The 25,156-nt window shown below is 55.9% G+C and overlaps 3 protein-coding genes across 6 annotated transcripts; all 3 read right to left on the bottom strand.

The window, feature by feature from the left end:
• Positions 1-209: 209 nt before the first annotated feature.
• On the bottom strand, positions 210-9,539 carry Hoxb6 (homeobox B6). 3 transcript variants are annotated; one of them, XM_060386875.1, is made up of 4 exons: positions 9,517-9,539; positions 8,986-9,263; positions 2,285-2,810; positions 210-1,182 (listed from the first exon to the last, which is right to left on the bottom strand). In XM_060386875.1, exons 3-4 carry the CDS (start codon positions 2,697-2,699, stop codon positions 923-925), a joined length of 675 nt encoding a protein of 224 aa, XP_060242858.1. In that variant the 5' UTR covers positions 2,700-2,810; positions 8,986-9,263; positions 9,517-9,539; the 3' UTR covers positions 210-922. The 3 variants fall into 3 exon arrangements, with proteins under 3 accessions (XP_060242858.1, XP_021497643.1, XP_060242857.1); XM_021641968.2 differs by having other exon boundaries at positions 2,285-2,778; positions 8,986-9,530; XM_060386874.1 differs by having other exon boundaries at positions 8,986-9,530.
• A 2,399-nt stretch (positions 9,540-11,938) lies between these two features.
• Hoxb7 (homeobox B7) lies at positions 11,939-15,775 on the bottom strand. The gene is made up of 2 exons (XM_021641969.2): positions 15,125-15,775; positions 11,939-12,748 (listed from the first exon to the last, which is right to left on the bottom strand). Exons 1-2 carry the CDS (start codon positions 15,516-15,518, stop codon positions 12,486-12,488), a joined length of 657 nt encoding a protein of 218 aa, XP_021497644.1. The 5' UTR covers positions 15,519-15,775; the 3' UTR covers positions 11,939-12,485.
• A 1,920-nt stretch (positions 15,776-17,695) lies between these two features.
• On the bottom strand, positions 17,696-20,521 carry Hoxb8 (homeobox B8). Of its 2 annotated transcripts, XM_060386876.1 has the most exons (3): positions 20,261-20,521; positions 19,401-19,881; positions 17,696-18,451 (listed from the first exon to the last, which is right to left on the bottom strand). In XM_060386876.1, the coding sequence occupies exons 2-3, from the start codon at positions 19,822-19,824 to the stop codon at positions 18,138-18,140; spliced, it is 738 nt and encodes a 245-aa protein (XP_060242859.1). In that variant the 5' UTR covers positions 19,825-19,881; positions 20,261-20,521; the 3' UTR covers positions 17,696-18,137. The 2 variants fall into 2 exon arrangements, with proteins under 2 accessions (XP_060242859.1, XP_060242860.1); XM_060386877.1 differs by having other exon boundaries at positions 17,696-18,448; positions 19,401-20,521.
• Between the last annotated feature and the right edge of the window lie 4,635 nt (positions 20,522-25,156).

Below are 25,156 nucleotides of genomic sequence, written 5' to 3' on the forward strand. Positions count from 1 at the left end.
GGCACGACCACGCCGCCGGGGCCTGGGAGGCCGGATTGCAGGCCTCTGCTTTTGGCTCCTGCTTTTATCTCAACTGTAACTTCCGAATGGAGTCCGGCGGCTGGGAAGGTCCTTGGGGCTCGGACCTTTGCTGTTCAGACTCAGGGGTGACAGGGTGGCTGGGGGACTATGGGGGAGGGGAAAAAACGGCAGGGAAGGATTGGATGTGATTGAGCTGCGAGTTTTCACATCTTTATTATCATCATCATCATCATCATAATCATTATTAATAATATTAATATTATTACCGAAGTATTCCACGTCCAGACCCTAAGACAAGACTACAAACACAACACATAAAAAAATTAATAAAATAGAACTTTGTTTTCTTCTGAGGCTCCTCTTCTTACTTCTAGGTAGTATGTGCTCCTTCCAGTGGCTTTGGGGAGGGGGTAGGAGAGGCAAGTCTGGGGTGAGGGAGTCTTTCAGGTCCCTGCTGAGGGGACAGCGAATCTACCATTGAACCGTGCACTGGGTACGGGTGGGGGGACATGGACGAAATGAGACAAGGACAAGAGCGTTCCGCTCTGCTTCCGGGAGACATCCAGTGAGTCCGATTCTCAGTTCTCACCAAGGGAGCCTGCTGAGGCCAAGGTGGGTTCTTCCGGGAGGGAGGAGGCGCCGGGGTGCTGGGTGGTCAGCGCCCCCACCCCAAGCGCCCCGGGAAGAGCTCTGCGGAAGGGGGCGTCCGGGAGAGCGCTGGGCCCCGCCCGTCTGGCGCTGGACAGCAAGTCCCCAAACTCCCTCCCCCCAACCCCCGACCGCAGAGCCTTCTGGGGCTTTCGGGTGCCCTCGGTTCCTCCAACAGGCCTCTCTCCTCTCTCTCCTCTCTCCTCTCTCTCTCTCTCCCTCCGTGTCCCTCCTCCCTCTGCAGCAAGCACCTTCACTCGGCCGGTTTTTCTTCCTCCTCCTCCGCACTGAGCTGAGACGCGCTGAGCAGTTTGCTCTCCTTTTTCCACTTCATGCGTCGGTTCTGAAACCAGATCTTGATCTGCCGCTCGGTCAGGCACAGGGCGTGCGCGATCTCGATGCGCCGCCGGCGGGTCAGGTAGCGATTGTAGTGAAATTCTTTCTCCAGCTCCAGGGTCTGGTAACGCGTGTAGGTCTGGCGGCCCCGTCGACCGCTGGGCCCGAAAGAGGAACCTGTTACGCAGAGGGGAGAAACTGAGGCCTCGGGGGTCACCACACCAAACCCCCGACAGCCCCTCTCCCACGGGGCCCTCCAAAGTAATGCTAGGGAGGGTCGGAGTTGTCTTTCCCCTCGCCCGGTCCCTGGTACCCCCTTTCCCACTCCTCCAGCGCCCCCTCCAGATTCCCTCCTGGGCCTCCCGGGCCTGTGGCTTTCTTTCTGTCTAGACCTTCAGTGGGGGAGGGGAGGGGCAGTTGGCTGCCACCTGAGCTTAGGAGGAGGGGCTGGCCAGGTGTGTCTCCCGCTAGCTGCATCTTTTCCTTTTCCTTTTTTTCCATCCATCCATCCATCCATCCATCTCTCCCTACCCCACTGGGCGATAGATTCTGGCTCTTAGATCCATAATGATCGATTCATAGTCTGCATTAACAGCTCCTCACTTTCCTGTCCTGCTAATGGACATCAACTGGGACTCTTGAAGCCGACAGATAATCCAACCCGAGACCCGGGCGCCGGCCTGTCCCTCTCCCTCCCTCCGCCCGTCCCCTCTTTACTCTTCCTTCCTCGGACTACCACCCCTTCCTGGGGGCTCCCCAGTGCCCCCACCCCCAACCCCCAGCCCCAGGGAAACACAATCCAGGGACCCAGTAAACTGGCCCTTACAGGCGTCACGCGCCCCCTCCCCCTTCCATGACGCACTCTTGTTTTTAAATGGAGTGGTCTTTGGGTGCTGGGACCCGGGCAGATCCAGATGGGGGGAGGTCACCGAGGACAGTAAAACCAGACGCTGACTCCCCCCCCGCCCCGTCCTCTATCTGACTAGCCACTCTCGCCTGTCTCTCTCTCTCTCTCTCTCTCTCTCTCTCTCTCTCTCTCTCTCTCTCTCTCTCAGAGCCCACTGACTCCCCCTGCCTTTACTGTGCAAGCTGGGACTTTGCAAACTTTGCAACTTCTAAGGGCAGGAGGACCCATCTAGAGGCACGGCCCCCCCTCCCCATCTCGCCCTATCTGCTGAGCTGCCCACCTGGGGGGTGGGGGGGGACATGACACCCGCTAAGTCTGCCCTTCTGCTTGAGCGGGGACCCCGGCGCGGGACAGCGGGCGGCTCTCACTCACTGTTGCACGAATTCATGCGCTGCATCCACGGGTAGACGGGCGTGGAGCACTTTTGCTCCTCGCTCTCTCCGAAGACGCTCTTGTCCTGGGCGCAGTCGGACTTGCGCGGCTCCGGGTGGAACGGGGGAGGCTCGTCCCCGCCGGAGAGGGCGCAGGCCGCGTCCTTCTCCCGGTAGAAGGCGGGCGCCGGCCCGTAGTCGCAGGGCGCCGCCCGGCCGTAGCCTCCGCCGGCCGGTGGGTAGTAGGACGAAGCCGCGAAACCCTTGTCCTGGCCCGGGCCAGGCCCGTAGGGCGCCGGGTAGTGCCGCAGCGGGTCCGCATAGCCCGACGAGTAGAGCGGCAGCTGGCCCAGGAAGGACTCCTGCCCGCTGGCCAGAGTGACGGGGAAGGTGGAGTTCACGAAATAGGAACTCATCGGGAGGGGAGGCGCGCGCGGCCGCTGCTGGCTCCGCCGGGTTTATGATTTGTTGTGTTTTATAGTCCGAGCGCCTCGCCTATTAGTAGTATAGCCGAGATTGGGTTTTAGCTGAGGGGGGATGGCGAGGTGCCAGTGAGGGCCAGAAGGAAATACAACCATCTGATCCAACACTGACCAATGGCAGAGGCAGGAATTGTCAAATAGCACCCAGGAGGAGCGCAGCCTGCACGAGGGACCCGCGCACAAACCTATCAACCTTTTCCCCCTCCTCTCTCTCTCTCTCTCTCTCTCTCTCTCTCTCTCTCTCTCTCTCTCCCCACCACGAGCCCTGTTCCACCTACGTAGGATCTGCGAAAGAGGCGTCTGTGCTTTTGAGGGGAGGAGGAAACATGGAGATGAAGATCGCCCCGTTCCCTGGCGATGAAATAAATACACTCCTCCCCCCCTCCCCAACCCCACGCAGGAATAGGGAAAAGTTAATTGTGTTTTCAGAAAAGTTAACCCCTGCGTTGCATGGGCCCCGTTCTCTCGAGGGAGGGCTGGGTAAATGCCCACGAAGGTCGTTGAGAGAGAATGAAACACAGAGGTCTGTTGGGGGGGGGGGGGGATGGACGAAGTTGCCCGCTCATTTGCTTCATTTTAGAAACAGAGGGAAGAAAACACCCTCCTCTGCACGTTTGGAAAATTGTTTGTTCTGTTTATCAGGCCCGGCTCTCCCCCTTTAAGCTTAGGTGTGTTGGATCACGGCTTCAAACACAACTCTCTCTGGCTTGCTTAGAGGGGACAAGCCAAACTCCTATGCCTACAATAAAATGTCAGGGGTGTTTGAGCCCAGCTTCTCCCTCTGGCTGCTAGGCTAGGCTGGCAGCTTCTGGCGAGCCTGTTCTTACGCCCAAGACAGCTCAGCCGGCCTGGTGGCAGTCTGGACTGACAATGGGGCCTTGGGGGAAAAAAAAAAAAAGAAAAAACTAATAGTCCCTAAACTTAGTGATATAAAGTGCAGGAGTGAGGTGTAACCCAATCTTCTACTTGTTTGCATAGCTAATCTGCCTGCAACCCTCACTCTGGCTCCGCTCAATGTACCCTCACCTCTCACCATCCCTGGCTACGGCTTTTTAGATCAAGGCCATCCCAGTAAATCTAGACACAGGGAGGAAAAAACGTTCTCTTGGAAATGTGAGTCTTCAGATCCTCATACTGGAGAAGGTGAAAGTCCACTGAAAAGAACCTTCTCTCTCTGTCTCTCTCTCTCTCTCTCTCTCCCTCTCTGCTCTCTCTATAAATTGGTAATTCCCTTTGAAATCCCATCCAAGACTTGGTTTAGACTTAGTCTTGTAGGAAGGGAAGCAAGCGAAGGCCGCTAGGTCTCCCTAGCATCCATCAACTGGCCCTCTCCAGCTCAGACACCCACAACCCTCTGGTTTCTAAGCCACTCTACAGCACCCCCACCTCGTGTTTGTATCAGCTGCTAAGCTGCTGTGAGAACTTGAGAGTCAAGAGAATATCTGTGTTCTCTTTCTCTCTATCCGAAGAAAATAAGGACAGGTTTCCCCAAGCTGAAGGGCACAATGCATTTCTGACATTCTAAAAATGCACAACCAGGCCAAACAGGGAAGAGTGATAACCTTCCTTCCAATGAATTCAGGGGGACTGTGTGTAGAATGAAGTGTGAAACCAGCCCGGGCTGGCCCACCTCTGCCTTGCTGTTTGGGTACCTTTTTGTGGGCCAGCCTCTGCCCACGGGTAACAGGAAAGGGCCGAGGATGGTTGATCAAGAGTGAGGATTTATTTGGCTGCAAAGTGGCCTCTGAAGCTCTTTGAACTCAAAGCGACTGCTAGGCTGTCTCTTTGTGTGTGGGGAGGAACCCCCAACCATCTCTAGGTGTCTTTCTTAGCCTTCATACATGGGAGTGGGGAGTGTAAGAATTTTTTTTTTAAGCTCAAACCTCCTCATGGAGCAGAAATGCTCCGATCCAGAAATGGCTAAGCCAACTCTGAGAGAGAAGTGGGGGGCTGTTTCAGCAAGGGGACAAGGCGCAGAAGAATTACCACCACTACCACCACCATCTTGCCACTGAGGCTGGGCCTTGGGCCTCAGCTCTTCTCCCTGGTCACAATGTCCTCATCACAGGAAATATGGTATAGCTGTCCATGTAAACTGTGGTCAGAGTAAGAGGAGGTGAAGGAGGAGGCTTTTTTCCTTTGATAGAAGCAGGAAAACAGCTGCCTTCTCCTTTAAAGGAGCAGCCCGAATTAACCTCACCTCTGCAGGTTGCTGGTCTGAAGGCGGAGCCTCTGCAGGCAGGGCCAGGGCGCCTGGAATTGGGCATGAAAGGAAATAGCGCCTCATCGCTCTTATCTAAGCCCAGAGGTATTTATGAGCGTTTATTCATCTGATCCGTTTGTTTGGGGAAAAAGAGCAGGCAGGCAGAGCCGGGCCAGGGACCGCCTGGTTTCTGGAGCCAGGTCTCTACAGATCAGTCTGTGGTCCCATCCACCTCCGGTTTGTCTGTCTGCGCGAGGGAATATGTAAATACCCAGCAGGCATCAGCCAGTTCTCCGCCAGAGCTCCCTCGCCCCCTCTTTCGCAGACGGAGGGACGTCCATAGATACCAAGCCCTGGGTACACATCAGTGGGATCCTCCTGACACCCCACAGGCAGGGTTTATAATTGTGATTTTTCTGGGCCTTGAGTCTGCAGCCCCGTGGGTAAGCGCGCATTCCAGTTCCCAGAGGAATGTTGCCTAAGTCATGCTCAGCTCAGGAGTGAAAATCTCCGGAAGGTAATCTTAGGAATGGCATTTGCCTGTGTGAGGAGGAGGAGGCGAGAGACAATATCTAGGCTTCCTATTTCCTCTGACATACAGAGCTCTTCTTCCCCACCCCCCACCCCCCACGCTCCAGCTCCTTGAATAGTGGGCGCTTTCTGCTCTCCCACCCCCAACTTCACCTGGGGTGGGGAGAATGAAAATGTCTCCAGCCCAATTCTCTCCCTGGATACTGATTGCCCGAAATGTTCCCCAGTGGTGCAATGTGGTGGCTCCCACAGATTGGAAGGAGGCTCTTTAACTTGGACACCCTGCCCTAAAATCCGGCTGGTCCAAATCGAGGTACAAAGACCTCATTTCCATTATGCAAATGAGCGGCATCTTCTCTGATCTTCTAGGAATAGCAGGGACCCTTCTCTCTCCTTCTCCGGTTCACCCTTACCCTCAAAGCCCCCGAAGTGATTCAAGCCCTGTAGTAGCCTGACTTCCCTCTCCTTCTGGTTGCTCAGAAGAGAGAGAGAGAGAGATAGAGAGAGAGAAAAAATTTAGGAGGGCCCCAGACCTTCCTGCCAGATCCCTCGGGGCCTCCCGCAGAGCGACTCACTAAGCCTGGCCTTCCAGCCGCCAGAAAGTCACTCTCGACACGGGGGAGGAGAGGAAAAAAAAAAAAAAAAAAGCTTAAAGATCTGTTGCAGAGGCTCAGACTCTAGAGGCGCCTACCCCAACCCTTAGCCCCTCAGCTCAGGGACACCGCGGCCAGCCTGGCACCGCAGGCAATTTCCTGGAGCCCCCCGCCCGAGAACGGGGGGCCACAGCACCTTGAAAGGAGCTTCCTCCGGCCTTTTGAAAGGCCGAGCTAATCAGTAACCGGTGAGACTCGAGCCCGGACGCCGGCGGCGGAGGCGCGCACCCCGCCCTCGCCACCCCCTCCTGGGAAAGCGGTTCCGTTAGCCGGGTGCGAGGGGGACCTCGGCGGGAACGGGAATTACGGCGGGTTTTTTTTTTTTGGGGGGGGGGAGAGGGCGTTCCTTTAAATGCTTCCCTCCTCGCTCCCGGTTTTCCCCACCGAGGCGAGGCCTGCGTGCGCGCTGCGTGCGTCGATTTCGCTTGAACCGGTGGAGAATTTGGGGGGAGGGGAGGGGAGGGGACGGACCCACTCCCCTGGCGGACACCCGCAGCTTCCAGAAAACTCGGTTCAACTCCTCCACACACAACACACACACACACACACACACACACACACACATACACACACACACGCGGGACCCGCCAGCTCAGGAATCGGCCCAAAACCACAAACCGACTGCGAGGAGACAGAGCAGGTTTGTCTTTTGACAACCAAGTGGAACTGCCCGGCCGGCGCCTCCCCCTGGACGGGGGTGACTCTCCGTCCCTGGGCTGAGAAGAAAACTAAATAAACCTTGAGCAGCTTTGGCCTCCCCAGCGCCCCCCCCCCGCAGACGTGACTCGTGTCTTAGGTGGCGATGGGGGTGGTGGGCTTGAACCCCCAACCCTCTGGTTCGGCACCCCCCCTCTCCCCCGCCAGTGGGTTAGAGGAACGCTGACCTCCGCCTCTGCTGCCGGCCTCCGGGTTGGGATGCTGGGAGAAGGCCGAGGGGGGCGGAACGGGAGCCCCACCTCCGCTCTCTGATCTCCCCTCGGAGGCCAGGATGCGGCGGAGGGCACCGGCCGGGGAGGGGGGACCCCACCGAACCGTGCGGCTGGGAGTGTCGAGCGAGCGGCTGGCTTGTGCCAGAGACGCCTGTCCCCGAACGGACGGTAGATGGCAGCAAACCGCATAATTTGGGTCTGAGGAAACCGTCCGAGGGACAATTTATAACCCACTAGGAGGACTACAGGGGGAAGGGACCTTTAGTTGGGGTGGATTTGGGGAGTGGGAGGATATTTTCCGCATCAAAATAGGGTCCTAGATGCTGGCGATTAGTTGCTCTTGCTAGGAAGCCAAGCTGCCTCTGTGAGCCCAGCCCCAGGACTGGGTCCAGAGCTTTTTTCCCCCTCTGGGCCCCCGGGGAGCCCCAGTCCTGTGCCACAAGTGGCCACGTTTCCTTCTCCGAATAGCTCAGGAGGACCAAACGTACCGACGCGGTCGCCCCGCGGTCTAAAAATCCCAGACAAGCAGAGGCCTGAGCCCGAACCACCTGCACAGGCTTTAAATGAACAGGGAGGCAGCCAATCTCTGTTCGCGCAAACCAGACCAAACCAAACCACAATGGTCTCCTGTCCTTCACGCCCTAGGACACTTGTCTCTCCGCGCACACCTTCCCCGGGGACCCTTCACCCCCATTTCTCAGCCCTCACCAGCTGGCCTGTACCCCACCAGCTACTGTAGGAATCTGTGTCACACCCAGCAAATCTGCCCCCTCCCCCAACCCTAGGGAACAAAAATGGAGCGCCGAGGGATGGGACTTAGCCCTCAAATCAGCCTCCTAGGCTCAAGCCACTGGGTCCTCTAGTTGGGCTTTCTTTCTTTTCTTTTTTTTAATCCCCTCCCCCAACACACACACATAGAACCAAGTGGATTTCTTTTTTGTGTGTGTGAACAAGCCAGAAACAACTGCTAAAGTATCTCCAAAAGCCACCTTCAAATCCAGGAAAGTTTGCAATGTTTCCATGTCAGACATGCATTTTCCCCCCTCTCCACCCCAAATACACACATTGTACTCCAATGAAACACAAGCAACAAAATCAGTCGCGACAAGAGACCAACAGGCTTGAACCTACCGCGTGAAAAAAACCACAAAACTCTCTCTCCCTTCAGGCGAGGCTCCCTCGGGCTGGCGGAGGGGGGGGCGGGGTGGCAAGAGCATCTCTGGCTTTGGGTCCCTTCACCCCACAACGCTTTAACCTCAGAACCGTCTCCGACAGAAGATAGCGAACATCCATCTGTGAATTCCCCCCCCCTTTTTTTTCTTTTTTTTTTTTTTAATGTCCCTCTAGCCAACCTCCCCGCCCTCGGCCGGCCTCTGCGGAGATTCCAGGCCCTACCGAGACCAGGATGTCCCTCAGCGCCACCGCCCCTCGTGCCAACGCAGCCGGGAAACCGCTGTTCTCCACACACAAGCACAGGGCAGTCTGGGGAGGCCAGGCCCAGGGAGAGCCGGAGGGAGGTGAGCAAGAACCCGCCAGGGCCAGCGTGGCTGGAGCTCAGACGGCCCCCACCCTCTTTTTCGCACCCCCCCATCTCTGGAGCTCTCTCTCCCAGCTTAAAAAAAAAAAAAAAAAAAAAAAAAAACGGCAACGTGAAACTGGCCTCTGAGGCCCCTTTCCCTTCCTCCTCCCCCCATCTTCCCTGCAGCCTCTCCCCCCTCCAGGAAGCAGCCATCCCTCTCTCTCTCTCTACCACAGAATTTCCAGGGAAGCCTCTCCCAGCAGCGCCCAGAGGTGGGGTTCACCCCAGTCTTGGGATGGGGGGAGGAGGGAGAAAAAAAACCCTAAGCCCCACCCCCTGCAAAAAACCGATGCAAAAGAATTAAGAATTGTAGAATCTCCCTTACCTTTGCAGAACTTGGGGTTGCTGGTTTTTGTTTTTATTTTTTACCCCCCTCCGGATTCAAAAGGTGGGGAGGAACGGGGAAAAGGAGCGTTCGGTTTCTTCTCCAGCTTCCAGAGAATATTGTCCCAACCTGAGAGCCGTCGTTTCCCCTTCTCTGACTTGAGAGAGAGGCTGTTTCGCTTTTCTGACATTTGCATAGAAAATGGAGTAAGTTCTGGCTTTGAAAAATCGTACCGGGCTGCAGTCCCGGGCAGATTGTCCATCTACCTTTCATGATGACTAAAAAAAAAAAAAATCCCAGATCAGCAAGCAAATTAACTTAGGAATCAAAAAATTATTTTTGGTTCTCTCTTTTGTGTAATTCCCACCCCCTCCTTCCCTCTCTCTCTCTCTCACTCTCCTCTCCCCCCTCTCTCTTCCTCTCTCTCTCTCCCTCTCCCTCTCTCTCTCTCTTGCTCTCGCTCTATCGAGCTGATATTGAAATATAAAAATATCAAGAGGCTGGAGCCCTGAAGGACGGTAGTGCTCCGACCTAGGTGTGGTGCCCAAAAGAATGCTGCATTAGAACCACAAGGGAAATGATAAAAAGTTCATGTTCACGATCGCCCGGCCACATGACCGGCGCCGGCCAATCGCTGGATTCAACCACTCATAAACTTCTATCACAAAGTTGTAAATTTTCATAAAACAACAAGGAATTTATTGCATTTCTTCATGGCTGCTCCACCAGCAACCCTTTTCTCGGTCGCCATCTTCTTTTCTTCCCCTTCTCTCTCTCTCTCTTTTTCTTTTTTTTCCTTTTTTTTTTTTTTTTAGGGAAACCCCAGTCTGAGACATGGTGAGATCTAGGATGCAGGAATTCAGGGTGGAGAAGCCATCAAGATTCAGCTAGAACCAGGGCTTTCTCCGGAACCTCCCCGTTTTCCTCAAGAGCAACGCCTGTCTTTTATAGTAAAAATAAATAAATAAATAAATATTTTTTAAAAAATCCCCCCCAGATCTCTCACACTGGCCTGGTGTGAGTCCAACAGGCAGGAAGGTGAGGCAGAAGCAGCAGCCGGGGTTGGGAGCTGCTCTCTGCGAAAAGCAAAGCTCCCCCCGGAACCCCTTCTCCCTCTCTGAACCCCACACCCCCAACCCCAGAGCCTCCCCCACCTGTGAGCTGGCAGCTTCGCAGGTGTGTGTTTGGGGGGGAGGGGGCTCACCCCGCAGGGCCTCATTCTTGCCCCGAGAGAGAAGGTGTCCTGGATGGGGGCCAAGCTTGATAGCCTGACGGGCAGGACTCCCCACCTGAGCACCTCAGAAACCGGGGGAGGGAACCCCGGATCGCGGGCCTCACCGGCCCCAGCGCCGACCTGGGGGAAAGCCCAGCGCTCTCCGGGGGGCGGCTGCAACGGCGGCCGGGAAGCCGCAGGTTCCTTTAGGGGCACCTTCCTACGAACTGGAGCCGCAGGTCTACGGGGCCTTTTCTTACAAATTCAAATGAAGCAGGTTTTTGTTGTTGTTGTTGTTGTTTCCGGAAAAAAAGAAAAGAAAAGAAAACCAAAAACCCAAACCCAACCCCCTTTCCCAAACCCTTTCGATTTCAGGTAGCGTTCTGGAAACCAGTGAGGGTCTGTAAACGAACAAATATTAAAATTCAGCGCCTCAGGTCTAGGTGTAAAGCCACGCTCGCTTAATTGTTCTGTCCAGCAATTGAGGATTTGCAAAAAAATGATAATAACAACCCACTCTGCTTTTCTGGGTTTAAAAACAAACAAACAAAAATAAAACCTCTCTACATTTTAGGTTGAGATTCTGGTGACCGAACGCAGGGGGGAAAATATAATAATTCCCTTTTTAAATTATTTTTTTTTCTCTTCTTCCCCCTGTGTGTGTGTGTCCCTCAGAAGGTTCCAGGCTGGCGGCCCTCAAGGGCAGGCTGAATGACCAGCGCAGAGGAAACTCTGGCGACCTGCGCTGCCAGAGTCGCTGCCAGACCTCGCTGCGGCCGCTCCATCCCGGTAGACTCGGTTCTCGCTCGTGGGACCGGCTGTCCTTAAAGTTTGGTGCGGATCGCCCCTCGTCAAGTTCAGGATGAAGTAGATGTTAACACGTACGGTAAAATAATAATAATAATAATAATAATAATAATAATAAATCGGATTTGATAAAATCAGGGAAGCACACACGGGCGGGAAATGTTTGCCTGCCGACCGAGCGTGGGGGAAAAGCTCTGGGCAGGCTAGGAGGCCTCTGCCCGCTGCCCTGGCCTCCGCCCAAACCGCGGCAGGGTGGGCCGGGGCTGGCCCTTCGCTCTCCTTCCATCTGTCTTTCCGAGGCCTACCATTTTGGGTTTCCTCGCTGTATTTGTGGCCGGTCACCAGGCTCGGGTTTCAGCGAGTCCTGGACAGGAAAAAGGCAGGCTTTTTGTAACCCTGGAAGCTTTTCAAGTTGGGGTGTGAGCAGAGCATATGGTTTCCCGCGGATGTGTACACTCGGGGGCAAATGTGAGCCTCTGCTTCCAACCCAAGGTGTGAATGTACGCCCGGCCTGCGTCCGTGTGTCCGTGAGTGACTGTGAACGTGTGCCTGCTTGTGAGTGTGTGTGAATGCATGTGCTCTGGGCACGGGGCCAGGCGGATTGTGTGAAAGCCTGGTATGTATGCTTGTGAATCTATGGACGCCCGTGTTTATTTGTGACTTTAACGGTGTGTACATTTGTGCGCTGTCAGCTTGTAAATATGGGGATTGGGTGTTTGGTGAAAGTATAGAGAGAATGTGTGTGTGTGTGTGTGTGTGTGTGTGATATTGGGTGCCTCAGTTGGCAGTCTACGTAACAGGGGAATCTGGAAGATAAAAGCAAAGCCAACACACACACACACACACAAAGCCAGCAGAGGGACCCTGGGACACCCACCCACCCACCAGCCTTGACCTCCTCCCAGCCATAGGGAGACAGAAAATACGTCATCGTTGATTTTTTTTTAACTCTGTTTTATTTTTCCATCCTTCAGATATACAGAAAGAGGCTCGCGGGTAGGAGCCAGGATCAGCAGCTGAGTGCGTCAGAGGCAGAAGCTCGTGGGTCCTTGGGGCTCCCTGAGGCCCTCATAGTGCTGCTGTTGGGAAGTATGGGGGAGGCGAGGAACCACACATTAACCCGGAACCACACTTCACAAAGACAGCTTCAGAGGAGGCTTACAAAACAGCAAGATTTGTACAAAGACCTTACTACCGACATAGAAGAAGGAGGCACGTTCCCGAGAGCTACAGGGCAGGTAGATGAGGTCCTTCCCAAACTGTACAAAAACAGACAACACACTTTCCCATAGGTAGTATAACTTTTTTTTTTTACAGCATCGAGAAACCCAAATTTCACCCTTCTATCTCGCTTTTTTTTTTTTTTAACTGCTCCATTTAAATAGTTTCCCCCCTTCTTCTTTGAGTTTCTTGCTTCAGTTCCCAGAACTGGGTTCTCCTTCTCTTCTCTCTCTCCCCTACTCTTTGCTCTCTCTGTCCCTCACTCTTCCTCCTCCTCCTCCTCCTCCTCTGCTTCTGCCTTGTCCTGACCAGTGACCCCGGAGCCTGAGGTTTTGTTCTCCTTTTTCCACTTCATGCGCCGGTTCTGAAACCAGATTTTGATCTGTCTTTCAGTGAGGCAGAGCGCGTGCGCGATCTCGATGCGCCGCCGGCGGGTCAGGTAGCGGTTGTAGTGAAACTCTTTCTCCAGCTCCAGGGTCTGGTAACGCGTGTAGGTCTGGCGGCCCCGCTTTCGGTCAGTCCCTACTCACAGTATTTAGGGGAAGAGAGAGAGAAAGAGAGATCAGTGCGTGAAAAAATGCCCAGACAACCCCAACCTCCTTTGTAGGTGGTTCGATGTCCTGAGGTCAGGAAAAGACCACATTACTGGGACCAAATTAACCCCTTTCGCTGCTGCGTGCAGAAAAACTTCCAAGCTTCTCGGAGTAAACATTTGTTTTCTTTCTTTTCTTCTTTTCCCCCGTGTGTGTGTGTGTGTGTGTGTGTGTGTGTGTGTGTTTCTGTGTGTTTGCGTCCACAAGAGTTGTTTTGCTTTCCAAGCCTGTGAGGGAGGGGGAGTAGGGTGCCTTGCCTTGTAGCCTGTGGTTGGTTTTGAACTCATGGCAGCCCTCCTGATACAGCCTCCTGAGCGCCAAGTGCTAGGTTTACAGGCCAGCCCTAGCACACCAGATAGCCCTGTTATCCATGAAGGGTGGCGTTCTCGGTCAGGACCTTCAGGAAACCAGGTAGACCTTAGCTAAGGCTCCTAGAGGCGATATTCCTAAGGGACCAGTGCAGAACGAGGGCTAATTAATTCTTCCTCTCTCTCTCAGGCCAGGAGCCCCAGGTCTGCCCTCTCCCTTTCAGATGGCCTTGGAGGTATGGGGCTCTGGAAACCATTTTAGTGACCCTGGAGTGCGTCTCCAGGCCTGGTCTGAGAAGAAAAGAACATAAAAGGGGGGGAGGGCACGGGCCCAGTCCCCACCCAAACCTGTCATGGAATGGGGAAGAGGCAAGAATTTTCTTTCCTTGGACCTTGGAATTATTAGTCTGACAGCAGTTGCCTCCTGGACTCCTTCCCAGTGAGCAGCAAGCAAGGCCTGCTCCTTGCCTGCCTGCCTGCCTGCCTGCCTGCCTGCCTGCCTTCCTTCCCAGAAAACCTAATTGTCTGAAGCAATCTTCATGCCTCCAGGACTGCAAGGGAGAAAGGTAGGCCCTCGGCCTACCGTGCAGAAGGAAGGTGGGGTCCAAGGGTGTCTGAGAACTTCCAGCTTAGACCCAGAACACACCCCACCCCCAGGAGACTTTGGGGAGCTGCTGCCATTAGCCCCTCTTGGGAAGGAGAGGGGAGAGGCGAGGCGGCTGAAGGCCATAATTTCAAGTCAGCTATAAGCCAGGCTTGAAATATTTACGAGGGGGAAAAAAAAAGTGGGCGTGGGGGGGCTTTGATAAACCAACTGGAAAGTCAGTTCAATTACAGGGTAGGTAATAGAAATCAGCAACAGCAATACCCCTGGTGTGAGAGCTGGTTTCTTCATGCCTCTGACCCCCAACCCTGATGAGGCTGAGGGTCTCTGACCCTCTTGGGTCTCCTGAGCCTTGGGGTTGGCTTCCAAGCCCATCTGCCCTGGGGAAATGTAAAGAGAGGTGGGGGGGGGGGCTTTGAAGGAGACCCGATGGAAGGAAGCCTTGGCATCTTGTGGTTCCTAAAGCAGCAGCTGGAAGGCTTGACTCTGTTGATTTGGTTCCACCGAGTCCCAGCCCCTTCCCAAAGAGGAGATTCATCTCCTTGGAGTGATACCCTCCAAACTTAGCTGCTCCCCAGGGGTGCGTGGAACCCCGGAAAAGACACCTGAACAAGCCGTGCCCTCAGAAGGCCTTCGCCTCCTTTTGAGCCAGCCCCCTTTTAGAGTCCGCCAGGGGCGGGAGGGGTCAAAGGACTGGTCCGCTCTGCCCTGGGTCTCAGCCTAACTCCCCTTCCCCTCTCTCTGGCTCCACGTCTCTTCTGCACCTCCTCCAGCTAGGCCTCTAGAGCCCACCTCTAATTGTCCTGATGGGAATAACGGGGGAGCGGGGTTGGCTGGAAAGGAAGGGGGAGGGGAGAATGCTCAGCCCCAAGGCCCCCTCTTCTATATCTTATCCAGGCTAGGGCTGGGGGTGGGGGGGGACACACCCAGAACTGAGCTCTCGGGCATGGAAGGGGTGGGGAGAGGAGAGAGAGAGAGAGAGAGAGAGAGAGAGAGAGAGAGAAGACCCTAATGGCTATTCTCTGCAAACCCCAGCCTTCCTAGGCAAGACAAACGGCCTCGTCTCCAGCCCGTGCCGGCTCTGCTGATAAATATTTAAAGCTAAAAGGCCCGGAGGAAGGGTTGGGGGGCGGGCTGGGGGGCTTGAGCGCTGTGGCACCGGCCAAAAAAAAAAAAAAAAGGAGAGAGAGAGAGAGAGAGAGAGAGAGAGAGAGAGAGATCCGCTGGGGCCTGAAGAGCACCGAACCAAACTGGGGGTGGGGGCGGCGCGCGGGGTCCCAGAACTGCAGCCAGGAGCGCCCCGGCCGCGGAGCGGGGTGCCCGGCGGTGGAAGGGGGCCCCTCCGGGGGGACCGTGGCCCGGAGGTCGCGGCTCGGGGACCGCTCAGTGTTACCTGAGCTCCGCATCCAGGGGTAGATCCGGAAGTTACTCTCGGCCGCCAAGTCCCTCGGCTCCTTGGCGCCAGGCGCCTTGGCGGGGTCGCCGGGACACACCCCGGAGAGGTTCTGCTCAAAGGGCGCGCAGTGCATGTTGAAGGAACCCGGTTCGAGCCCGTAGCCGGCCGCGTAGACGCCGGCCGAGCTCTGGCCAGCCATGCCCCCCCCGCCGGGGTACAGGCCCTGCACGGAGGCGGAGAACGGGGCGCCGGGACCCGCTGCATAGCCCGGGCGCTGGGGGTTGGAGGCAAAGGCGCAAGAAGTTTGTTCGGGGAAGGCTCCTGGAGCGAAAACCGAACTTGCGGCTGGATATTTAGAAAATAAAGCATTCGCATAATACAATGAACTCATAATTTGGCCGGATGATTTGTAGTCGGGGACGTTTTAGTGTCGGTTTTACGAGATTCCTTGATATATTACAGAATTAGAGTCCAGATTTACACCAAAAAGGACCCCCTTTTTCCTCTTTGGGCCACGTGACCCCGGCCCACGTGATCCGCCCTCGGCCAATGATCTCCCGGCCTCCCGGAGGCTCCCGGTAATGTGGAAAAAATTGTGGTGGCGTTGGATTTTATAAAATATGATCGATAATGAATGGGAAGGCCGGGGCCCTGAGGACTGGGGCTGGGGGGCTCGAGGGCCCCCGCGGGCTGGAGGCAGCTTGCAGGCGAGATTTGGGGGGGGGGGGGTGTGTGAGGAAGGAATTGAGTGGAAGCGAAAAATAAATAACCTCCGAGCCATCCGTGTTGTCGCCCCCACCTCCCCACCTCCCCCTCCCCCCCACCCCCCAGCCTGTTCCAGAGCAAGAGACAGACGCAGGGGTTGAATGTGAGCAACTTAGGGGGGGTGGGTAGGTGCTGGGCACGTATTTATTAGCTCGGGCTAATCCATCCGGCCTGCTACTGTTCCCCCCCCCACACACACACACCCCAAATAAAAGAGGGACCAGGCGAGGCGAGCCCGGCCTCCTCCTGGCTGTGGGGACTAAAAGTGGGTCAAGGCGATCCTAAGGCAGGAAAGCCAAGCCACCACAGGCGGCTGGACGCTGAGATTTCTGGTGACTAAAGAAGGAAAAGGAAAGGGGGTGGGGAGGGTATCCAATAAATAAATAAATAAATGCACAAAAATAATAACAGAAAGAACGGGATGGAGTGGGGAGAGAAAGGAAGCGGGGGGAGCCGCTGGGGTCCGCGTCGCTGCCTTTCCCCCCGGTTCCGGAGGGCGGATGCCTCGCTCGGTGGTTGCCAGCCAGGCAGAGGCTGCTGCGGCAGGCCGCGGCCTAGAGCCTGGGAGGCGGCGGCGGCCCGCGGAGGGGAGGCGGGGAAGGACCTGTCCTTCCCGCTGCTCCCGCTCCCCCTAACCTGAGTCCGGGGGCGGGCGGGGGGACAAAATGGAAATGTAAACTCAGCAGCCCCGCGCTCCATCTCTTTCGCTCCCCTCCCAGCATCCCCCCCACCCCCGCCCCCAGGACACCCACATGGAAACAAAGAGAGAGAGAGAAAGAGAGAGAGAGAGAGAGCGAGAAGTGGCCGGGGACGCCAGCCACCAGCCCGGGTACAAACATCTCTTCTCCCTCCGGGAGCGGCCTGGGCGCTGGAGTCTCCCCGGGCCCCGCAGCCCTCGGATGGCGAGGGGAAGGGAGGGGGTTCCTCTGGCTCCCCTCCCTCGACCCCTCTCTCCTCCAATCCCGTGCAGACGCCTCCCTCCGCACTCCCCCCCCAAACCCGAGCCCCCGGGCCCAGGGCCTCGCACCACCTGCTTCCAGCCTCCGCCCCCTCCTCTCGGCGACCCAGCCTAGGCCAGCCCAGGAGCCCCCAGACCAACCACCTCCCCCCCCCAACTCCATCCCAGCCCCGGGAGGCGCCGGGGAGCCAAGGAGGAGCGCCGGCCCCGGGCCAGCCTCGGGTTCTCTCGCTTGTAAACTTTATTGTAACTCTTCCGCCCTTTTCAGGCGCAGACAACAGAACAAAGTATGGAGAAACAACAAAATATATAATTGGCCCCTCCCTCCCCACCCCCATAAAGCAATTCACGGATACAGGGTACATTCTCTTCACAGTAAAACCTAAGAACACTTTTTAACAACTGCTCACAGCGCGCATGCTAACTAAAAGTAATCTCTTTTTGAGGAACACTTAAAAGACAAAAAACAACAACAAAAAAAATTGTCAAAAAAAACCAAAGGAGGAGGGGACAGGAGGGGGGAAAGAGAGAAGCTAGAGAGAAAAAGCCAGCGAACTGGGGGGTGGAGAGGGGAGGGGATGGGCAGCGGGGAGAGGGGTTGCAAGAAAGATGAGGACGCGGTGAGAGAGAGAGAGAGAGAGAGAGAGAGAGAGAGAGAGAGAGAGAGAGAGAGAGAAAGTGAGAGGGAGACAGAGAGAATTACGGCGTGAATAGGCAGTTTCATGTTGTTGGGAGGACTCAGCGGAATCGTCGGTACCTCGGTCGTTACAAAGAAGCACATTCAAAGGAAGGGGGGAAAAAGACCATTGCACAAGGAGGCTTTGTGTGCGTGTGTGTGCGTGTGTGTGTGTGTTTTTACACGGGGATGGGGCGAGGGGGCTCTGCCAGGGCCGCAGTCCTGGCAGGACGAGGGAGTCCTTGCTCTAAAATCCTTTTCTTGTCTCTCTCTTTTTTTTCTTTCCTTCTTTCTTCTTTTTTCCTTTTTTTTTTTCTTCTCTTTTTTTCTTTTCTTTTCTTTCTTTCTTTCCCCCCACACCCCGGCCCCCGAGAGAAGGGAAGGAGATCCACGGTAGCTCACACACAGAAGCTATTACGAGCAACTACCACTAGCGGGGGACTGGCGCGGCGGGCGGGGGACGCTGCGGTGGGAGGCCCGGCTCCCGGCTGCGCTGGCCGAGCGGGGCCGGAGCTCTCGGAGGCGGGGGGCGGGCGGCGGCGTGGTCGCGGGAGGGACCGGCGGGCGAGCCGCGGGGGCCCCCGGGCAGTCCCAGCGTGGGGGGTTCGAGCCTACTTCTTGTCGCCCTTGTGCGCATCGCCCTGCTCGGCGGCGCCCGCCTCCGGCGCCCTCTCCAGCTTCTCCTTCTCCAGCTCCTCCTGCTCGCACTTGCTGCTGGGGAACTTATCCTTGTTATTCTCCTTTTTCCACTTCATCCTCCGGTTCTGGAACCAGATTTTGACCTGTCTCTCTGTCAGTCCCAGCGCGTGTGACACCTCGATCCGCCGCTTGCGCGTCAGATAGGGGTTAAAGAGGAACTCCTTCTCCAGCTCCAGGGTCTGGTAGCGGCTGTAGGTCTGGCGGCCTCGCCTGCGTCCGGCGGCTGCTGGGAAGGGGGGAAAAAGGGCGAGACGGAGGGGAGGGTGGGGGAGGGGGCAGAGAGAGAGAGAGGGGGAGAGAGAGAGAGGGAGAGAAGGTCGGAAGATTCGTGAACCGGCCTAGGAGACCAGGATAATAAAGTCAGGGGACCCTCGTGCGGGGGCGGGAGGGAGGGGGGCAGGGAGGGGGGCCGAGGGGGAGACCAGACAGCTCTTGGAGCTGCCGTGGCTCTAAAGGAACAGCCCCCCCTTTCCTCCCGGTAACTCCGAACCGGAGTGGGGCGGGGAGGGGTGGAGAGGGGTGGGGGGCGGCGGCTCCCATCTATTCAAAGTGCCATAAAGTTTAGGAGGAAGGATGCGGAGGGGGGCGAATAAGAATGAAAAAAAAAAAAAAAAAGCCCGAGTGGGGTCCGGGAACCCACCTTGAAAAGCAAAGCTCCCCCCTCCGTGCCCCCCGCAAGAGCCTCTGTTGCCCCAGAAGAAAAGTTTCTTCAGGGTAATTAACCTATAAAGCCATCCGAGGAGACGCTAAGCCCCGGGCGCGCCCCCCCACCTCTCCACTCCCACCACTCTTTCTCCAAAGCCCCCCATAAAACAGTAAAAAAAGGGGGGAGAGGGTGGGGGTGGGGAGAGAGAAGGAGAGGAGAAAGAAAAGTAAAAGGAGGGTGAGGAGTTTATGGGTTCAGGAAATTCGCCTGGCGACCCCCCCCACATCCCCCCGCGCCTTCAAAGGAAGCGAAAAGAAAAGGAGTTGAGGCGGGGGGGGGGCGGAGGATAAAAAAAAAAAGAAAAGAAAGTGGGAAGGAAGGGAGGAGAGGAGGTAGGTGATTGGGAGTCCTGGGAGCCGGGGATGCTGCGGGCCTTCCCGGCCTCCCCCCCAGACCCCTCCGGCCGGTCCGGGAGCGGGGAGAGGGGGGGTGAGGTGCTCGGCGAGGAAGGCCCCCCCCGGGGGCTCACCTTGAGGGCGCATCCAGGGGAAGAGCTGGGTGGGCGACGGGCTCTGCTCGGAGCCCTCAGCCTCCTCTCCCAGGCCGCTGGCGGCGGCGAGCTTGCAGTCGGCGTACTGCACCAGGTCCGGGTCCTGCGCGCCGAACAGGCTCTGGCGCTGCAGCGGGTCGTAGCCGTAGAAGTTGCCCGGGTCCCCGTGGCACGCCACGGCGCACGGGTTCTGCTGGTAGGGCGCCGTGGACAGCGAGGACGGCCCGTGGTAGAACTCCTGGATTTGCGTCGGGTGCTGGAAGCTGCCGCCGCCGCTGGGACCGTACACCACGGTGGGTCGGCCGCCCAGGTCCTGGGCGAAGCCGCAGTCATAGTAATTGGGGCGCAGGGACTCCCCGGTTTTGTATTTGGAGAACAGTGAGTTGACGAAATAAGAGCTCATTTTATTGAATTTTTTGGAGGCGGCGGCGGCGGCGGCGGCGGAGGCTGTAGTTGGGGGCTGTTGGGGAGGGGGGTGGGGAGGGGGAAAGGGAGGGAGAGAGAGGAGAGAGAGGAGAGAGAGAGAGAGAGAGAGGGAAAAAAAACAGCGGATTCGCCGGCTCCTAGTCACCTCGCCAGGGAAGGAGAGGAAAGGGAGGAGGAAGGGGGGGGAAGAAAGAAGGAAGGAAGAAAGGAGGGAAGGAAGGAAGGAAGGAAGGAAGGAAGGAAGGAAGGAAGGAAGGAAAAGAAAGGAAAGACGAAGATCTCCGAGCCGCCCACACTTTTTGTGATTTCCAGGAACGGGAGAGCGGAGCCTGCAGAAAGTCTAAGCCTGCATGGCAGCCGCGGCTCGCTCGCCCTCCCCCCCACCCCCCACCCCCCAAAAAACAAAAATATACCGCCACTTAAAGAGGTCCTCGCTTTACATTTCGAAGAAGGGATGCCAGTTCATAAACAGTTTTCGGTGATTTACTTCCCTCCAAATGAGTTCTTTCATATTTTGCCCCGTCCTTTCACCATCATTTGCATCCATTAGAGGCCCGTCATCCTATTGGCTTCTGGGTACTCCTCCCGGACAGAACGCAGAGCGAGGGTGAGAGCGAGAGAGAGAGAGAGCGAGCGCGAGAGAGAGCTAGAGCGAGAGAGCGCCAGGGAGTGAGGAGAGGGCAGGGAGGGAAAAAAAAAAAGGAGGGGAAGGGAAAAAAAAAAACACCCAGGGAGAGAGAGGGGGGAGAGGGGGGAGAGGGAGGGGGAGAGAGAGAGAGAGAGAGAGAGAGAGAGAGAGAAAACGAATACGGATTAAATCTGTTTAACTACCTACATTAATGAGATATCTCTCGCCTCACAACAAATCAAATACCTTCGCAGACCACCCCCAAAGACTGATGTGGGGGAGCCTCGGAAAAACACCACGCGCGCGCACATTTCCACGACGCCGCGCCTGGCGTAGGCACGCTGTTAATTTCGCAATTTTAACGAGGCAATTGGAGTCTTTCTAAATGTCAGGGTCGCTTCGGAAAAAATGTAAAAGAACACGGCTTAATTGCGCCGAGTTTTAAAAGGTCCTATAAATGTAATTGGTATTTTAATACAAGTTATCAAATCATAGAGCTTCCTCTCCTAAACATATTTTCCAAACAAACGAGGTAGTCATATTTAAAGCTTTAATGATCAATTTCCTTATTATTGATAAAGGTTTAACTATCGTGTGGAAGGGAATTGGCTGGGTAACCAGCCTCCCCCCACCACACACACAAAAAAACCGGCTGTAAACTCTTTAACAAACTATAAAACGCAATAAACCCGGAGTCTGTTGTTGATGCCGAAGCGCATAAAAGCTGTTAGCATTTTACGAGTTCTTTCCTCTACAGCTATAAAACTGCAGCTCCGTTCGCCCCCGCCGCCCGGCTGCGGCTCGGTGGGGGCGGATAAGCCGAACGACACCGATTATGGGTTGCTGTTGATTTTTTTTTTTTTCGGCGCAAACGGTGATTTCTTCTTCTTTTTCTTTTTTTTTTTTTTTTTCCCTGAGATTTTTCACCTCCTTCGCCCTTACCGACACACCTGCCCCCACCCCCACCACCCTCTTTAGAAGCCCCAAACCTCCCCCCCCCCCCCCGTCTGTCCCCACCCAGGTCACTGCACGGAGCAGACATTCAAGGTTTTTCTTTCCAAAGGGGAGTCTGCGAGGGTCCGAGCAAGGAAGAAGAAACTTTCTGGTTAATGGCCAGTGCTGAAGCAGAACGGGGTTCTCCTTCGGGCTCGGGCGGGCGGCTGCCAGTTCTACAGTTTATATAGGCTTTACCTGCTGGTCTTGGGGTGTTGTGTGTGCTGCAAGGGAGAGAGGGGGGTCTTCTGGAGGCCTGTTGGCCTAGCCAGGGAGGACTGAGGGAGAAGAAAGGGTCTGGTGCTGTCAAAAGGATGACTTCTCACATGGCCACTCCACACCTGTGCCCGGCCTTGGGATCCAGTAACCAAACTCAGTTGTCGCCCAGCTCCCTGGGGCCAAGTCCCTGTATCCTCCACCCAGGCCTCCTAGATATTGACGGGACCGGTCCACCACCAGAAGAGATTCCGGTAGTGGGGACTAAGGCTGGGTACCAAGGCCTTGGTGAATGCTACCTATGTCCTCCAGTGCCCTGGGCAAAGGCCGCAAGGTGAGAGTCTAAAAGGCACCTGTTTTTCTTCTGTGCCCTCATAGCCACTTGACCACCTGCTTCAGCCTTGGGGTGAAAGGACTCAGATAAAGCAAGGCCTCTGAGATATCCGTTTCCCCTACTTCTCTTCTTGGGGTGCCTTTAGTTGAACCTTGAAAAAAAAAAAACAAACCTAAAGATCTGAGGCCTCAGAACCCAGAATGTGCCCCATTCCAAATGCAGGGCCTTCTCTGGGTACCTGGCACGGGGCTGGCAGCGGTTAGACCTTAGGAGGCCCAGTGTGAGAGGCAGGACCAAAGGCGGGCTGGCCTCCCGAGGCCGCTGGTGTGCGAAAGGAAGCCGGAACGAGAGAGAAGAGGAGGGAGAAATATTCTAGAACAAAGGCAGAATCAATTTTACAAATAAATTCAATCGATTGCTCATTCTCTGGGATGCTTCTTTTGGGGAGGGGTCCCATGAACCCCAACCTTTGCAAAAAAAAAAAAAATGAAGCCACAACGTTTCCAAGAGAGCTGCATTACTGGTTTCCACTTAACCTTCTAAAGTGAGTCCAGTGAATGGGGGAACGGGGCGGGGGACAAAAAGGGAAGGGAAGAGAAATGAACCAGGCTCTGGTTGTTTTGTTGTTTTTGTTTTTGTTTGGGCTTTTGCTTTTTTTTTTTTTTTAACACCAGGCAGAGGGTGCAGTGAGGTAAAACCCAAAGCAGAGTCAAGTTATTTCGGGAGCGAGCATTTTCCTCAAGTGCAGGGCTGGAGGGGGGGTTATGGTCACGGATCCGAGGGCTCGCTGGTGAGGTAGAAATCCAACGGCTCGTTCTAAATCATCCTTGCACCGTGCCAGAAATTTCTGATGGAAGGAAAATGTTTCTGTTATAAGAAAGGAGGAAGGAAAAAAAAAAAAAAAAAAAACCCAAGAAAGAGCACGGAGATAATTTATAAGCCCCCAACCGAGGGCAGATTTATTGGAGAACCTCAAGTCACTCTCCGCTGGCCTCCCCGCACCTGGTGCCGCGCAAAGGGGAGAAGCTACACGTGGGGTCATTTTTGGAGGCTCAGGTTGGAGCAGACTGAAGCTGGGGAACCAGCCTGGAGGGGTCCTGGGCGTTCAGAGCGACCGCCCCGGAACGCACCCCGCCCGGGGCCTGGACTCCAGCTGCTCGGTGGCCGCGGACGGACCGGGTCCCCTCGCTTCGCCCGAGGAAGGGATCCGGGAGCCGAGGCTGGGCGCGCGCAGGGAGCCGTGGCCCTCACCTGCCCGCCGGGAGGAGCGCGGGGAAGGCCCCGCCGGCCCGTCCCTGACCCCGCAGGGGAGACCCTGCCTGAGCCTGGGTGGTCAGGCGCCGGCCCAGCCCGGGCCTGGACCCCCGCAAAAGCTCTGGAGCCGGCGGCGCCCAGGGGTGGGGACACCAAAGCCGGGTCCCCATTGCTCCCCATTTGGGGGTGTCTGGGACCCGGATGCAGGTCGGATTCCCTCTCCAGCAGGTGTGGGCAGCCCACCGAGGGCACAGCTTCCTCCTCAGACCCGCAGGTCCCTTCCCCTCACCTGACCCCACCGGCCTGCCCCTCATCCCCTTCGCCCTCACTGCAGGGAAACCCCACTTCTCCAATCAATCAGCCTACTCGGTTTGGGCCCATCCTCTCACTATTTTTATCATTAACACGAATCCCCGGTTCCCGTGCATTGCTCGCCCCACCAAGCACCTTCTCGGGTGAGAAACAATTTCTTGGTGGGAAAAAAAAAAAAAAAAAAAAACAACCCAGAAAACGAACCATTGGAGAAGGGAGGGGAGCGTCTACTATCATTGGAACACATACAATAGGGGAAAGGGGGCTATAACAAACCCTACACTTTTATTACGTGCAAATTAGGCATGACTTTTGGTAGCTCGCTCTCAGTTCCCGGATACAGGGCCCAACAAGGTGCAGCGTGCAGCCGCAGGAGCCCGGGGCTGCAGAGCCGGAAGGTTTCCTATGGAGCAAGGGTGCCATCTAGCGGCCACTCCGCAGAATGACGCCCTTGCGTCTGCCCAGCCAGGTTCTCCGAGAACCAGCAGAGGAGGCGGCGAGAGATTAAACTTTCCTCGTTACTAGAAAGAGGGGAGAGAGATGTGAGCAGATAAGAGAAAAGGCTGCGGGATCAGGAAACGGCTCGTGAAATAGTTCAGATAAGCTCAAAGAAAAAAAAAAAGAAGCTGTAAGCCCACCCACCCTCTAACTTCTGGGGGAGACGCAAAGCCTTTGCACCCATTATGGTCAGTGAAAGAAGAAACCGAGCGCTTTTTAAGCCCTGCTGGACAGTTTCACAAGCTGAGGGCTAACAACTGGGCTTTTGTGTGTGTGTGTGTGTGTGTGTGTGTGTGTGTGTGTGTGTGTGTGTGTGTACCGGGAAAGGCTGAGGAAATGGAATGGAACTGAGGAAGGAGATATCTCTTCCCCAGACTTCTGCTCCTCACCCCCTCGCTGGACCCTGTGTGTGTGTGTGTGTGTGTGTGTGTGTGTGTGTGTACCCTACCCCCGGGTAGGCAAAGGTTTCTTGTTTACCGCTGGCGGTTCTAGCACAGACGGAAGTCCCAATTTTGACTGCCGAAGAAGCTTTGAGGACCACAAACTGTTCTTTCTCCCTGCTGTCAGCGCCTTTACTTTTTTATTTTCAACCCTCAGGGAATCCCACCCCACCCCACTGCCCCTGATTCCCAAGTTCCAGACCCCCAAGCCCCAGACCTGGGTTCAGGAGGGGGTGAGCGTGGGGGTCCCCCTAATAAGGCTGCCCCATCCTCCCAGCAGGTCCGGAGCCCGGGCTCATCTGTGGCTTTCCTCTCCGGAAAGTTTCCCCTCACTGTTTGCTTTGCTGCTGTTTAGTTTCTTAACCTTCAGAAATTTATACCCTATAAACTTTTATAGCGGTCATATTCTTTTATTGCCGCGCACAAGGCATTGAATTCTTCTCCCAGCTTCTTGCTGCCTCGCACTCTCTCGGTCTCTTTCTCTCTCTGAATCTCTCTTTTATGACAACTGATTTCCCCATCTCCGGCTCCCCGAGCCTCTGCACCTTCGCCTTTGTTTGCCTTGAAAGAAGCCACCACCCCGGGGCTGGGGACCCAGACGCCGCTTGCTGCCCTGAGCCCACTCCAGACGCCC

The sequence above is a fragment of the Meriones unguiculatus genome, chromosome 7, assembly GCF_030254825.1.
Source record: "Meriones unguiculatus strain TT.TT164.6M chromosome 7, Bangor_MerUng_6.1, whole genome shotgun sequence".
In the NCBI taxonomy this organism is placed as follows: Eukaryota; Metazoa; Chordata; class Mammalia; order Rodentia; family Muridae; genus Meriones; species Meriones unguiculatus.

Coding starts and splice junctions, on each gene's coding strand:
- Hoxb6 (XM_060386875.1), bottom strand. CDS start 2,699: ATGAGTTCCTATTTCGTGAACTCCACCTTCCCCGTCACTCTGGCCAGC. Junction 1,183..2,284: donor GCGCATGAATTCGTGCAACA/GTGAGTGAGAGC, acceptor TCTGCGTAACAG/GTTCCTCTTTCGGGCCCAGC.
- Hoxb7 (XM_021641969.2), bottom strand. CDS start 15,518: ATGAGTTCATTGTATTATGCGAATGCTTTATTTTCTAAATATCCAGCC. Junction 12,749..15,124: donor CCCCTGGATGCGGAGCTCAG/GTAACACTGAGC, acceptor TACTGTGAGTAG/GGACTGACCGAAAGCGGGGC.
- Hoxb8 (XM_060386876.1), bottom strand. CDS start 19,824: ATGAGCTCTTATTTCGTCAACTCACTGTTCTCCAAATACAAAACCGGG. Junction 18,452..19,400: donor CCCCTGGATGCGCCCTCAAG/GTGAGCCCCCGG, acceptor CCCCCTTCCCAG/CAGCCGCCGGACGCAGGCGA.